General features: G+C 41.8%; 1 protein-coding gene across 11 annotated transcripts in view; it reads right to left on the bottom strand.

Moving 5' to 3' along the window:
* Window positions 1–15,884, bottom strand: part of ELMO1 (engulfment and cell motility 1) — a 520,745-nt gene that overhangs the window by 341,494 nt on the left and 163,367 nt on the right. For all 11 annotated transcript variants that reach the window (XM_004741958.3, XM_004741959.3, XM_045089495.1 and 8 more), the window contains one exon: window positions 4,779–4,814. In XM_004741958.3, coding sequence (XP_004742015.1) covers window positions 4,779–4,814 — 36 coding nt within the window. The remainder of the gene's footprint in view (window positions 1–4,778; window positions 4,815–15,884) is intronic.

The following is a 15,884-nucleotide window of genomic DNA, read 5'->3' on the forward strand; positions in this document are numbered from 1 at the left end:
ACCAAACCCTTCTTTACACCCCCTGGAGCTAGCTGAGGGTGAGAACAGAGAAGGTGTTCGTTTTCCTTAGCTGCTTTAGAAACAAAATATAAGTAATATTTATGCTCTCTAATTATCCGAAGGTAAAATGACCCTGGTCCCCACTGGAAGGACCCATAATCTGAGCGACCTTAGTAACCTCTAGGGATTGTCCTGCTTCCTCAAGTGCTCTGGAACTCTGCCCGCGGACTCCTCAGACAGGCTGCAAGGACTTGGGAAGAAAGATGGAGAGAAAGAGAAAAGGTATCACTTGGTTTCCAGATCTGCAAAGCTTTGCTTTTGGGCCCAGGATTTCAATCTCCAGGGTTGTGAAGGAGGTGGAGTGCTATTTCTGCAACTGTCGATAGGCCTTTCTGTGCTCTGCTGTCTTCCATAAGTGTGACTGATTGGTAAGTGGGAGAAGCTCCTTCCACATCACACACTAAGATGCCCAGAGTAGGGATAGCTCCCAAGGTCCATCTAATAACATTGTATATAAGTGTTGTATGATTTGTATTCATATTTTATAGAAATATTATGTAATAATATCTTATTTATACACATACTTAAAAATATACTGTATATGTTATCAGACCATACAATTCCATTTTATATTATTTATCATATAAAGATATTATTAAATATATGGGTTATATTATTTATTACATTATAAAATATACACATACATATATAATACTCTTACATATAGAGAGAGTGCATATATAACATATATATAATTCTCTGTGACTGGTTGCTCGATGGCATACTAGGTTTCCACAGGAGAGAATTTTTTTTTTTTTTAATTCACACTCAAATCCTCAATTGAAAAGAGAAATGGCCATGCTAAAATTTTATTACATTCCAAATCAATCATCTAATTTCAAATGATGCAGCTATAAAAGCCCTTATTGAACCCCGACATAGATGTTGACTCTCACCCCTAGAGGAGAGACTGAGGCTCCAAAGGCAAAGGCAGGAGAAAGGCTCTCTTTTGAAGTCAATGCCACGTGCACAAGATCAAGGCTAAAAGGGTTATGAGTAAAACCCAACCACATGGCACATGCAGGAGCACTTTTATTTGTTTGCTTTATTTGTTTTTTTATAAAGTGCTAAGCTAAAGATTTTGCAGTACCGACTGCCACAAATTAAGCTGACTGCAAACTTACATTCTGGTGAGAGACATGTCACAGCCAACACACCATGTGTGTTGGAACGATTCAAATAAATGTTTCTCATCAACTCAGTAGAGACCATCTTCATTCCAACTAAATACAGCCAATCTTGAAGCATTTCAAATTTAAGCAGCTAAATTTATAAAAGAATAGTGCCTCCAAATGTTTTGACTGGGTGCCATTCCAGGCAGAGGTGGAGAGAAGCTGGAAGTAAAGGCCACTTTTAAAGTCATCAGTAAGTCACACTCACTATATCCTTAACTCCCAAAGTTAATAAATAGAGTTCTGATTTTGAATTTTTTGAATTATAGTTCTCCCTTTGAATTTTTCCAAATGCTTTCTCTTGTATGTGGTAAAAATTATATACATAAAAGGTAAAAAATTGCTAAATCACCCTTGCCTTCATTTTCATAGCCTGACTCGTATGCAAACGTTCTTTTGGCTCCTTTTTTAAAAATCTAACTGAAAATCAGTTCTGGACTCTATTCTGTTCCTTTGATCTGTCTACCCCCTTGTAGCAAACTGTAGTGTATTAGTAACTTTATAGGAAGTCTTAAAGTCAGTTAATGAAATCCTCCAACTTGGTTCATCTTTGTTGCTTTTTCCAAGGCTGTTTTGCCTATTCTAGGTCCTACACATTTCAAGTTTTAGGATTGGTTTGCAATTTCCTTTTAGAAAATGATATTGTGCTGGGGGCACCTGCATGGCTCAGTCAGTTAAGTGTCCAACTCTTGGTTTTGGCTCAGGTCATGATCTCAGGGTTGTGGGATCGAGTCCAGGGTCCGGCTCCATGCTCAACAGAGCATCTGCTGGGGATTCTCTCTCTCCTTCTGCCCTTCTCCTCCCCACCCACCCCCCAGCTCACACTCAATCTAAATAAATAAATAAATTCCTTAAATTTCAAAAGTTTGACTATAATATTTCCAGATAACAGTTTCCTACTTACCCCACTTAGGATCACTGAGCTTCTTAGCTCTATAAATTTATGTTTTCCAACAAATTTTGGAAACTGTCATTATTTCCTCAAATATTTTTCTGCTTCACTCTCTTTTCTCTTTCTGAGACCCCCATTAAATGTGGTTTAAATCAATTGTTACAATCTCACAGATCAATTACTCTCTATTCATTTTATCTATTCTTTGGACTGAACAATTTGTACTGACACGTCTTCGAGGTTACTATCTCTTCTGCCATCTTCAACTCCCATACAATGAATTTGTCATTTTAAGTATTACACTTTCCAGTTTTATAATCTCCAATTGGTTATTTTTTTATGGTTTCCATTTCTCTGCCAAGACTTCTCATCTGTGCACACATCACAGAAATACTTTCTTCTTTTAATATAGTTACAAACGTTGCTTTAGAATCTTCATTTGCTAATTCCAACACCTGGGTCATCTCAGGCTCAGATTCTGGTACTTGCTTTATTTTTTTTTTTAAATATTTTATTTATTTATTTGACAGACAGAGATCACAAGTAGGCAGAGAGGCAGTCAGAGAGAGAGAGGGGAAAGCAGTCTCCCTGCTGAGCAGAGAGCCCAATGCGGGGCTCGATCCCAGGACCCTGGGATCATGAGCTGAGCCGAAGGCAGAGGTTTTAACCTACTAAGCCACCCAGGTGCCCCTATTTTGTTTTTCTTAAGAATGAGTCATCTTTTCTTCTTCTTCACATATCTAGTTTTTTTTTATTATTATTATATTCTGAACATTGGGAATAAAAGACCACCAAGTCTCAAAATTTTAATTTTATTCTTCTGAAGAATGTTTTGTTAGAGCAGGAACAAACCTAGCTAGAATCAAACTCCCAAATTCTGTAGTGAGTGGCAGTTTAAAACTCTTCTCAATTCTTTTCATTTCCAGTTGCTGTTTTTACCAGGCCCCCCAGGTTTATCACACACATCTACACTCACACACATGTACATTCACACTGCTGACTTGGGCCAATTTTACAGGTGGATGTATGTAGACACAGGGTCTCATATCCTCTGAACTTCCCTCCTTTCATGGATTTCGCCTCATGAGGTAGCTGTTCCATCAGCCCCAAACTATACCTTCTTAGTGTCCTACCAAGCAAGACTCAGGCTTTCAGCCACTTCATGCATTATAACTGCAGGAGCGGGGATCTTCAGGGAAAAGCTACAAACACATAAATCTCATCTGAGACTCATTTGTTCTTCCAAGGGCTGACCTCCTTCTTTCTGTCTACTTTGGGTTGCTATCCAGTTCCTTCAAGCAGTTATTTTTAGGTGTTTTTGTTTACACTACTTTGTCCAGATTCTGTAATTGCTATCCGTAATAGTCTAATTAAGATATTCTGCCATTACCAGAATGAAGGCCCTCAACACTGATTTATTCTATGCTTGATAAATGAAAATCGTGGTTCACAGGTAGTCATACTTCCAGCATCCCTACATACCAAAAGATTAAAATTATTGGCAGATAAATTTTTAAAAATTACTCTGGCTTCAGAGCCCCCAAATTCCTCAACACTAGTAAGTTGTATGAGGTTGCTAGAGAAAATCTCAGTTTGAGTCCCATCTCCACCCCGATTTTAACTTCTGCGTCAGTGAAATAATTCTCATTATACTGATCTTGTGCGGTGGATAGAAGTGTGGATTAAAAGTAATGAGTGTAAACATTGAGACAGTGCCCAGAACAAACGCTCATAAAAGAGGGCTTCTATTGCCATTACCATTAAGTGTGCCTACTATATTAAATACATATATCAAAAGAATATTTAAAAATTTTTACCCTAAAAACTCAGTAGTGCTTTCCACTTTATTAGGATTTAGTAACTAAGGAGTATATACTTTCTTTTCTATGTGGAAGGGTAGGGGAAGGTGAATGACTTAGACCAGTTTTATGTACTTGAAGGTGATTGGAATTTTCTCTGAGGACTGAAAAAATAAGACACACATTTTCAGATGTTGCTCAGTTTTGCTTCTCAAATTGAAACTATCTGCTTAACAACTTGGCAAAATGGAAATTTGTTCTGCCCACTGGAGAGAGTTTGTTAGACCCTGTTTGGACTCACCTTGTTCAGTGGACAAGAAAGGCACCGAGGAGGAAAAGCGCTAAGAAAGAAGTTCTGAGATCTCCAGACACAATTATCATGCAATTCACTTGATAGGGGACTGAACACTTTCTGAGACTCCGAGTAAATAATTTTCATACCATACTTCAATCCTGAACTTTTTTTTTTAATGTGGATCTTTTTCATACTGAGCCACTGAAGAAAATCAAAGACTCTTAACTTTGAACATCAGATAGGCACAAAAAAGGAAGTTTTTGTTTAAAGTAATACATAAAATTATGCCTAGCCTTGCTCCCAGAAAAGGATAGCAATTCTGTTTTAATCATTGTGTGGCGACAAACATAAAAAATCCTCTGACGATCAACCAAAAGAAAAGGGGGGGGGGATAAGATTTTGAAGAACCTGTTAGTAAGAATATCAAACAAGCAAAAAAAAAAAAAATCACTTACTCAAAATATCTAGATACATAGTTATAAGGTCAGTCAGAGGACAGGATTTAATTATGCAGAGAAGAAGTGTTACATCGTCTATATTAATTGATCATAAATTCTTACCAAGGCTTCATGATCTTCTGCAATTTCTGGTATCGTCTGCAAAATTTGAAAAAAAAAAAAACATATGAGGAGCATGTTTGAAAGCAATAATTTTTACACAGAGAACATATCTTGAAGAAAGGTCAGGATTACATATAGGGGAGATGTAACTGCCATGATGTAAATGACTTTATTCATTTCAAAACATTATTCGAAGTAATAAACTGGTGTTCCCCCAATGATAAGAAACAATCGAAGATAGGAATTAAACTACTGTAACCAACCCGCTGCATTAATTTAAGAGTAAAGACAACCAGAACACTCCATTTAGATCAGAGTGAGTATGTGTTCAGAGGGGAGAAAATCCCTAGATATAAGACCAGGCATATTTTCAATGGGGGAAAAAAAAAAAGTGGAGCCAAAAAGTACTAGACCAATTCTTAAGTATAAGCTCAACACTGAATAAATAATTGATTATCTTTCTTTGGGAAAATGCCCACTAATTCCACTTGACTTTTCTTGAGAAAAGACTGCCTCTTTGCAGGGAAGGTATCACAAGATACGGCACTAATCTTGGACAACAGATGGAGCTCTGTGATAGTACCCTGCAAAAAATGCAAGAAAGGACCACTATGCTTCTTAAAAACTGAGGTCAAGAAGATGAGGAAACAAGTGATGTTCATCCTATCAAATCACTTCCCATCCCTCCAGTCTGCCATATTTCTCTGGTCTTAAGTATGTTTTTCCCTCTGTTTTGAATACCCTTCCCATCTAACCAGCTTGTCCAACTAGCTAAGTTCTATTCCAAACTCCCCAGCTTCCAGGCTCCTCTGGGAACCCTTCCTGACCTCTGATTCTCCTTCCTTGACCAGACTGAGGGCGGCACTCATACCCCCACGTGCTAAGAGAAACATCAGCTGTAGTATGACTTAGGCAGGACATCTCACTCTTCTTCCAGCTCCCTAAAGGCAGAGGCCTTCACCGTGACTGAGTACTATGTCAGGTCTGTGCAGAGTAGATAATAAGCAGCTGATGAATGATTTGGCTCTTCAGATGAAGTGAAGTTTCATTTTCATCCACATAAAATGTAACCACTTCAGAAACCTAACTGACCACAGGAGATCAGATCTTGTGTTTGGTAAATCAGGGGCAGGGGAGAAGGTATAAAAAATGCATATAGTCATCTTCTTCCTCCTCCCATCCCCTACCTTGACCTGTCTTTGAAAAAAAAACAAAAAACTTAACAGCTTCCTTCCTTCCCCCACTCAAAAAGCCGCTGGGCAGGGTAGAAGTAGTAGGTGACCAGCCCACCACAGGGAGGCACACTTGAGCAGAGGATGGGCCACCTCCCAAGGGCTGAGCACTACCGTCCACTAAAAGGAACTGGGTTCCTTGTAGAAATGACTCCTGCCAGGACTGAAGTAAGGAAAGTTCTAGATAAGCCTGGAACAGCTCCCTGAGCCAGAAAGGAACGAAGTGCCCAGAGAATAATGGGAGACAGGTCAGAAGGGCACAGAACACTGCTTGAAGCTTCCATAGTTAAATCTGGGACAGACTGTGCACCAAAATAAATAATAACAGTGGCAGATCACAGCTTACTGAATTAAACAGGACCAAATGAGTCCACTGTTTCAAAGAGTGGCGTGCTGATACTGTTGCAGAGCCAAATCTCTGCGGGAAAACATTCAAATCTGATTTGTACTCTTTTCTATCCTCCCTCCCAAAACCATTCCAAAATTATTTATTAATTACAAGGTGAGGTAAACGTGTTACAGGAGAGACTCCAGGAAAGTGCTCTCTTAAGCAGTCGAAGTGAACACCAGTGATAAGACATCGAGTCCATCCACAGGCTGTAATGGAGAAACCACAAGCATTGGTGATATTCCAGCCAAAGATGTACAATATGGGTTTACAACAACAAACCAACACAGGATAAACCTGCAGATAAAGACACCTGTGTTCCAACGGGAAGCTGTGCGTTCTCTTCCCAGGTCTCAGACGCCAGCCCAGTTGTCTCTAAGTGTAGGCAGCTGGTGACTATGTACATGTAGTCCCGTCTCGCAGTGATTTTATGGACTTCCTCCTTGTAGGTGAAAATGCAGTTTGTCTCTACTTACAATTGATTTCAACATCCCTTTGCTTCACATGAATTGGTGCCCTTTTGACTTCTACTTTGAAACCATTGAAACATCTGCCCTGTTCCCTCACCTCACGGGAGTAAAACTGTTTGAACACGTGTCCAGTTTTATATCTGTGTGAGAGCCAGGCTTTTATTGTTTCCTAAAAATCACCTGTAATGAATTCCCTTTTAACAAACCCAAACTGGAGGATATTCTAAAAGCGGCTGACCTATCATCTTAAATCTTGCCAAAATCAGGAGAGAAAAGGAAACCCTTAAGGAATCATTTCGTACAGAACGCAATCAGGAAAAGACGGAACACCTGGTGCAAAGGTGCAATCTGGACACAACAGAGACAAGTGTGAGACTCGATCTTGCCACTCTTCCAGTAGGTAGGGAACTGTTCAGTTAATTAAACAAGGAGGCCATTAACTGGGGTGGCCCTGAGGCTGGAGGCCTATGTAAGTAAGCAAACCAAAATCTAAGCCTGTAAATGCTATAAGGTTGAAAAACAAAACAAAAAAACAAAAAACAAAAAACGCTACCTATGGGTAACCAATCATAAACACCCAGCCAGACTCTAAGTTGCAGCCAGTCAAATAATTGCTTTGTTTTGCTTCCTCCTCTTCTGTATAAAAGTCTTTCCCCTGGGGGCACCTGGGTGGCTCAGTCGTTAAGCATCTGCCTTTGGCTCAGGTCCTAATCCCAGGGTGCTGGGATAGAGCCCTGCATCAGGTTCCCTGCTCAGCAGGCAGCCTGCTTCTCCCTCTCCCACTCCCCCTGCTTGTGTTCTCTGTCTGTCTGTCTCTCAATATACTCATTTTTAAAAGAAATATGGCCAGGAACAAATGAGTCTAGAAAGGCTGATATTTCAGGGTAGCCAGAAGCCTCTACCTGAGCCAAGGTACAGCATTCTGTTCCCTGGCAGAAGACAATCTCCTCTCTAAACAGGCTGTGAGACCTTCTCTCATTTCCATTTTTGCTTCCAGGGTGATGCTGAATAGCTAGCTTGAGCAAGCTCACCCTGAATGTCCCTGTTAATCACTATCTTGAGAACATACTGATCCCACCTCCCTCTATCTTCCCATCAAGCAGAATGTGTAGAAGAATGTGTTGTCCAGCCTTCAGGGTCAGGGGCTCCTGGAGATGCCCAGCCCAGAGCGTCTCCTTTGCACTGAAGGGTGTCCAGATGGCAGGCCTTGATCTCCTTGGAACGCTGGCCATGCGAGAAGGGAGAGGCCGAAGATAGCTGGCCAGGCTAAGCTGCTGTGCTGTCAAAGCTGGCTGCACGGAGATCCCAGCAGCGGACGCTTTCTTCACTGCTTCGGTCCTCCTTGTTTACAAGTTTCCCCAATCAGCCTGTCTTGACTACTGTCTCTCGGTCTCTTCTGTGGCCTCACTGGACTATCATGCACCCTCGACGTGGAGTCTGCTGGGGTATGGCTGCACAGATAGACAAAGACCCAGGGACAAAGCAAAGAGCACCGGGAAGGGGGAAGATCCAGTGTAAGGAATTTTCTGCTGCACAACCGCTGACAAAGCCCAAGAGGATTGATCTCTTCCGGGTTCATGATGCAAATTTCTGGCCGGGCCCCAGACAGGCTGTTCCAGTTGGAACTCCCTGCACTCTGCGGAGTGCGGAATCCAAAAAATTGGGCAGATGATCTGGGGAGACCCAGCGGTCTTCACAGCTGGGGCCCCAAGACCACACGGAGCAGCTTCTTTCTGTCCAGAGAGCTGCTGGCTCCTCCCTGTGGCCTTGGTCCAAGGTGAAGTGCAGGACACGCACCGTGTGACCTGTACTTAGCTGCTCGACAGCGAGTCGCTCCCAGCTTGGCCTGGCTCGGGCCTTCCAGAACAGCCAAGGTTTACGAGAGACACCAAATTCTTAGAATTAAGAGCATGAAGTTAGAGCTGAGAATCCATGCCCGCAGAGGTTAACAAAGGTACTTTCAAAAAAACAAACAAAGTCATCTTTTGTGTGAAGATGAAGTTCAAAAAAGGTCACACATAGTCCAAAACTGTCATATCCATCTTTGTATTTTCCCCCCACACACCTTCTCCGGTGTGCCTCACCCCACGTCAGAAACACTCAGCACTCAAGTAATACACACTTAACTAAATGAATAAAATCCACAAATCCATTGTCAACTGTGGGTGCTAGGCAACATCAATGCCAAGACATCATTCAGGTGCTTAATTCAAGTCATACACCAATTTTCACATCTCCTAAGGAATGGCTGTAGCTCTGATTCGCGCCTGGAAAAAACGAGTCGCATAATGAAAGTTTCACATGAAACTGTGTGTTCATGAATGCTGACAACAATTTTTATAAACACAAACACACAGAGCTATACATATGCACCATCAAAGGTCCTCAACTATGTACATATGTAGGACAGAATGGGGAGGGGACTAATAATTTATACAATTAACATTGTTCTTTAAGACAATAACTTGAGAGCTTTTGACATCTCTCTCAAACTCTGGAACTCTCTCCACTATTTCTAATACTGCCAAATTTTGGAGAAATGACTTCAACCAAAAAAAAAAAAAAAAGCACTTGTAAATTCCCCAGATTAGTGAGAACCCCTCACTATCTCACTGCTATTTTTCTTAGGAAAGCTAGAATCCCTGAGGGACCACCAGCCCAGTACTGGCCAGGGTGTTAGAAATGGATAGATTCCCCCACAAGTAATAAAGTATAAATAAGGATATTTCAACGAGCTGCAGGGCTGTTCTTATTTGTAAAACAGCTTTAAAATGTGTATATCCTAGGGCGCCTGAGTGGCTCAGTTGGTTAAGTGACTGCCTTCAGTTCAGGTCATGATCCCGGAGTCTCAGGATTGAGTTCTGCATGGGTATCCCTGCACAGCAGGGAGTCTGCTTCTCCCTCTGATCCTCCCCACCCCCGCTCACTGTGCTCTCTCTCCCCCCTCTCTCTCAAATAATCTTTTTTTAAAAAAGTGTTAATGTGTAAATACTTTTTAAAAACCCTCTGAATCAGGAATCATATTCCAACAAAATAACTTAAATATTCACAAAGATTTTTCTAGAAGAAAAACTGATTAGAGAATGTGAAAAAGACACCAAGATAATGGAAATGTCCAACAACAGTGGAATGGTTAACCATACTGTGTACATCCTTCAAATTGTCACACTGTACCTCAACTGTACCTCAACAAAGTTCTAAAAATGCAATAATATACAAACAACACAAGTGATGATGGAAATAATATTAATTACATGGAAATATTATTAGGTATAAAAAGGTATACAAGAGTGTGACGATTGTAATTCTTCTTTTGCAAAGCCTGTGCATGTGTGCATATACCTAAAAGAAATTCAAAAAAGGGAGCACCTAGATGGCTCAGTCATTTTAGCATCTGCCTTCGGGTGAGGTCATGATCTCGGGGTCCTGGAATTGAGCCCAGCATTGGGCTCTCCACTCAGTTGGCAGCAAGTCTGCTTCTCCTTCTCCCTTTGTGATCTCTCGCTTTCTCTCTCAAATAAATAAATAAAATCTTAAATATATTTATATACATAAAAGAAATGCAAAAAGGATATATACCACAATATTAAAAATGTCTCTGGGAAGGCAGATTACAAATGATTCTTATTTCCTCCTCTGTTTACTTATATTTATTTCTTTTTTTAAAAAAGATTTTATTTATTTATTTGACAGACACAGATCACAAGTAGGCAGAGAAGCAGGCAGAGAGAGAGGTGGGGGGAAGCAGGCTCCCCGCTGAGCAGAAAGTCCAATGCGGGGCTTGATCCCAGGACCCTGGGATCATGACCTGAGTCAAAGACAGAGGCTTTAACACTGAGCCACCCAGGCACCGTTACTTACATTTATTAAATAGTATAATTTTTTTAATTAAGGATAGAAATCTAATTCAAAAGAGTGTCTCGAGTTTTTTGTAAATACATGAATTTAACTTTTTCTCTCTCTCCACTTCTCTGCCCAGGGTGGTGCTACAGCTTACTCATAGTCCAACAGCGTAATTTTCCTGTCACATAGCCAAGTGGGAAGGAAACTGTAAGAATCCTGCCCTTTTATTCTTGGAAATGTTCCCCCTGTTCTTCTGTTTAGCACTGGAAGGACAGAAGATAAACTATCCTCTTGACCATGTGTGTAGAGGCACAGACAAAGAACACGATGTTTTATTGAAAGCCCAAGAAAGGCAGTGTTAGTCACTACACTGGGCTCAGGGTGGCAGGTATGATTCTTTTCTTTCAATTAAAATAAAATATTTCATTTTATTTTTCATGTACTGAGCTGTAACTGGCATACAATATCATGTTAGTTTGAGGTATACAACAGAGCAAATCCACATCTGAAGACATTGTGAAAGGATCACCACAGTGTCTACTTACCGTCTGTCACCATACAAAGTCAATACAATGTTACTGCCTACATTCTTACATCACGGGGACTTGTTTATTTTATACTTGAATGTTGATGCTTCTTGATCTCCTCCACCCATCCTGCCTACCCTCCAAGCTCTTTCCTCTCTAGCAACCACCAACCTGTTCCCTGTAATGGTAAGTCTGGGCTTAGTTTGGTTTTGTTTTTCAGATTCCATGTGTAAGTGAAATCATGTCGTGTTTGCCCTTCTTTGACTGACTTGTATTACTTAGTTTAATACCCTCTAGGTCCATCCAGGTCGTCACAAATGGCTGAGTACTACTCCATCAGACCTATATGTCACATCTTTATCCATTCATCCATCAGTGATCAGTGGACATCTCAGTTGTTTCCGTATGTTGGCTATTGTCAGTAATGCTGCAATAGGCCCGGGGATGTGTGTACCTTATCAAATTAATGTTTTCATTGTCTTCAGATAGATACCTAGTTGTCCAACTGCTGGATCACATGGCAGTTTTAATTGTAATGTTTTGAGGAACATCCACACTGTTTTCCAGAGGGGCTGCACCAATTTACGGTCCCACCAACCGTGTACAAGGGTTCACTTTTCTCCGCATGCTCTCCAACCCCTGTTATTTCTTGTTTCAACAGCAGTGACTCTGACAGGCGTAAGCTAAATTCTCACTGTGGTTTGGGTTTGCTTGTCCCTGATGACGAGTGCTGTGGAGCCTCTTTCAACTATCTGTTGGCCATCTGTATGTATTCTCTGGACGAATGTCTATTCAGATCCTCTGCCCATTTTTTTTAATAGATTTTATTTTTTTAAAGATTTTATTTATTTATTTGACAGAGATCACAAGTAGGCAGAGAGGCAGACAGAGAGAGGAAGAGAGGAGGAAGCAGGCTCCCTGCTGATTGATTAGAGAGCCCAGTGTGGGGCTTGATCCCAGGACCCTGAGACCATAACCTGAGCCAAAGGCAGAGTCTTAATCCACTAAGCCACCTAGGAACTCCCCTCTGCCCATTTTTTAACCGGGCTGGTTTTTGTTATTGAGTTATATGAGCTCTTTAGAGGTTCTGGATATTAACCCCTTGAGAAGTGTCTAAGTACCTGCTTTAAAAAAAAAAAAAAGAAAGAAAGAAAAACACTGTCCACTCCTTGACTTTCCTTGCCTGACACCCCTGCCTCTCTCGGGCTGAGCCAACACGTTTCCCCACAGCTTCACTTGCTTCCACACATATGTTTCAAGCTTAGACTAGGAAGGGAATTTCTAAATTCCACAAGGATGGAAAAATTCAGTTCAGGTTTTAGACACTATGCCCTGCCAATGTGACACTCCCGTTGCTCCTCTGTTGCTCATTTTGCCCCATGGCCCCTTCTGGGACCAACTGGAGAGAGAGACCTTTAAAAACTCAGCCTTGAGTAATGACAAGCAGGTGAGTAATCTTTGAATCTCATTATGGCTCCTCAGTCAGGGGGAAAATTCCAGCTACATTTCTTCAGTGTTTCCTAAAAATTTCCACAGGTCCTACTTAGGCAACCTCTGCCTTCCCCTGCTGGAAATATGCCCAGGAGTCACAGTGAAATATATTCCAAATTGCAGGATCTATTTAATTTGTACAATTTCTGTTCCCAAAGTTGCCTATTAATTAATTAAAGTCTTGCTGAAGCTTAATTGAGAAGCCAGGCTTCCTTATAAGAATAAAATGTCTTTCTCTCATCTTTTTAATCTGAGCCAAAGAGCTGAATAATGGCCGGGCATCAAATAAGCAGCTTCTTAAAATGAGCTGTGGGATCCAGCAGAACGAGGCAGAAGGCCGTGTGGCTCCAGCACCTCCTTCCTCCAGTCCCGAAAGGAGCCTCACTTTGAACTGACACAAGTCGGTAAGGAGGACACCAAACACACGTCAGAGAGACACCATTCCTCTCAGAAACAGAGGGCGACGGGAACGCATGAGAGATAAATGCAAACCAGAACTCGCCCAAGATCTGGCCTCAGGTCGTTTGTCTGTCTGAAACCCAGCTGCATGGAACAAATTAACACGGCTTGCAGATCACAAATTATTAAAATACTAATAACTATAATAACGCTTTTCAAAGAAAAAAAAAAGGAATTCAATGACAACGGTTCTCATAAAGCACGTGCGGTGTCAACATCCTCTCCGGTTATCTGTGTGCAACACGGAGACAGAATTCAGACATGCCTCCCCAGTCCTCAGTCCGAGGTGGAATGGCTCTGTGGGGGCCCCTCTACAAGTCGAGATGAATTACAGGGCAAGGCAATGACACTGATACTAAGCAATAATGTTGACAAGATAAATACAGAGCATTAGTGTTCACTCTTTTTCTTCTCAAGCAGAAAGGACAGTGTCCCTGTGAGGGGTGTTAGAGCCTAAACTGTGTTCCCTTAGAATTCATATCTTGAGCCCCTGTCTCCCAGTCCCTCAGAATGGGACCGCATTAGAGACAGAGCCTTTAAAGAGGGGATGAAGTTAAAATAAGGCCGTGAGGGTATGTCCTAATCCAATCTGATTGGTTTCTTTATAAGAAAAAGAAATGTGGACCTTCAGAGAGGTTCACTCAGGAATGAGTGAGAGAGAGGAAAGGCCACGTGAGGGCAGAGCCAGAAGGCGGCCATCAGCAAACTGAGGAGACCACAGGAGAAACCAATGCTGCCAACACCTTGATCTTGGACTTCCAGCCCCCACAACTATGAGACAATACATCTCTGTTGTGTAAGCTACAGCCTGTGGTATTTTGTTATGGCTGCCTAGCAAACCAATATAATGGGAATTTAAAAAAACAACAACAGAAAAAACCCTGGAGCTCCTAATGTGCATTTTTCCTCGTTGCCAAAATATATAAATGCCAGCCTTGGCAGTCTCAGAGCTCGGCCCCAGCCTTCTATTCAGGGTATAAATCACATGGACCTCTGCTTTCAGTATACTTCACACTACAATTGCAATTATGATTGCAATTCTGCTAAATTTAGAAGCATTAGCACTATCATTCTGAATGCTCAAGAGCTTAAGTCCCTGGATGCTTAGGTATCTGTGATAAAAACACCTGGTGTTAGCAGGTTCCACTACCACTGGCTCTAGCACCCTGCCTGCGATACATCAGTGACTGCGACTCAGATTATAAATGTGAGGGCATTTTTACATACTCATTTAACACACTGTAAATGTGACTGAGGCTGCACCCCCCCTCAGGGCTCACTGTCCCACTCCAATCAGTGATTCTGCAGGAACTTCCATATGTGGCACCCACATGAAGTCGTCTACAGTGACCGGTGAAGGTGATTATAATCACAGCTCCCACTCCCCAGCTCACTCTTACCAAAGAATGAGGGATCCGGCCCATTCTGCACCACACCTCAGCCTGGGGCATCCAATACAGATGAAATGTTTTCTCCTTTTCCTTAGTCAAGTCCCTTAGATCCAAAAACTTACTTCAATTCCCCTGAGCCTGTTCAAACTCCAGCTCCAATTTATAGCAGGCACCATGAGATTCCTGTAAACCCCAGAATCTGAGTTTCCCTGCTCTGCTCCAAGTTGATGTTCGCCAAAAATTTAATGAGCTGAGTTTCAGCCCTCATTAAAAAAATAATAAACAGGGGCACCTGGGTGGCTCAGTGGGTTGAGCCTCTGCCTTTGGCTCAGGTCATGATCTCAGGGTCCTGGGATCGAGCCCCACATTTGGCTCTCTGCTCAGCCAGAGCCCTCTACATGCCTCTCTGCCTACTTGTGATCTCTCTCTCTGTCAAATAAATAAATAAAATCTTTTTTAAAAAATTTAAAAAATAAACAAAACCTGTCTACAATCAACCCTCTCCAAATCACCTAAGCCTGCTTGCCAATAAAAAAAAAAAAAAAAGAATCTGTCACAAGTGCTACTTGCAGAGGCCACATGTAGGAGATGGAAGGAAAGTATGAAGGAACAAAAGAATGAAGGAAGGGAGAGGACTGAGATGGGTCTGCAACACGCACAGTCAACAGCTCATTCTTTGCATCACCAGGTACTGAAGAGACATGTAAATGGCCCAGGCTTAAACCCCAATTCTCAGGGACATTTAACTCTTTACTCATAAATATCTATACCACCTTTGCACATCACTGATTTAGCATATTAATATCTAACTTTCGTGGCATCGTCACGAAATAATTTGCATATTATAATAGTGAATGCCAGTTGCACCTGACCACTTGGGAATGAGCAGATACCTGTGAACCCTACCCTGGCGTCCGGTGGTCAGGGGAGCAGTCTGTCCACACATGCAAGAGTCAGCCCGATCTGGCTCTTTACACTCCCCAATCACACCACAGAATCAAAGCCTTCCCTGAGAATGTGCGCTCCCCAAGGAGAAATGCCCATCCCTTTCCTGACTGTGACGGAACTCGAACTCCTTCAGGCCCCACTCACTGACACCCCCTCCGTCGGTTTCCGTGAGCTGTAACTGGTCCCACCTCTGGACTCGCCGCCCTCAGAAGGAATCAGACGTCACTTGAATTCTGCCGCCATGTATTTTTTAATGGCAAGCCTCACATCTTCTTAAATTCTACCAACTTCCATTCTTTGCACGCAGTATTTAGTAAATACTTATTGTATTTAATTTTAAATAATTAAAGATATATA

This window comes from Mustela putorius, unplaced genomic scaffold (assembly GCF_011764305.1).
Source record: "Mustela putorius furo isolate JIRA1106 unplaced genomic scaffold, ASM1176430v1.1 tig00003845_pilon_pilon_pilon, whole genome shotgun sequence".
Lineage (NCBI taxonomy): Eukaryota > Metazoa > Chordata > Mammalia > Carnivora > Mustelidae > Mustela > Mustela putorius.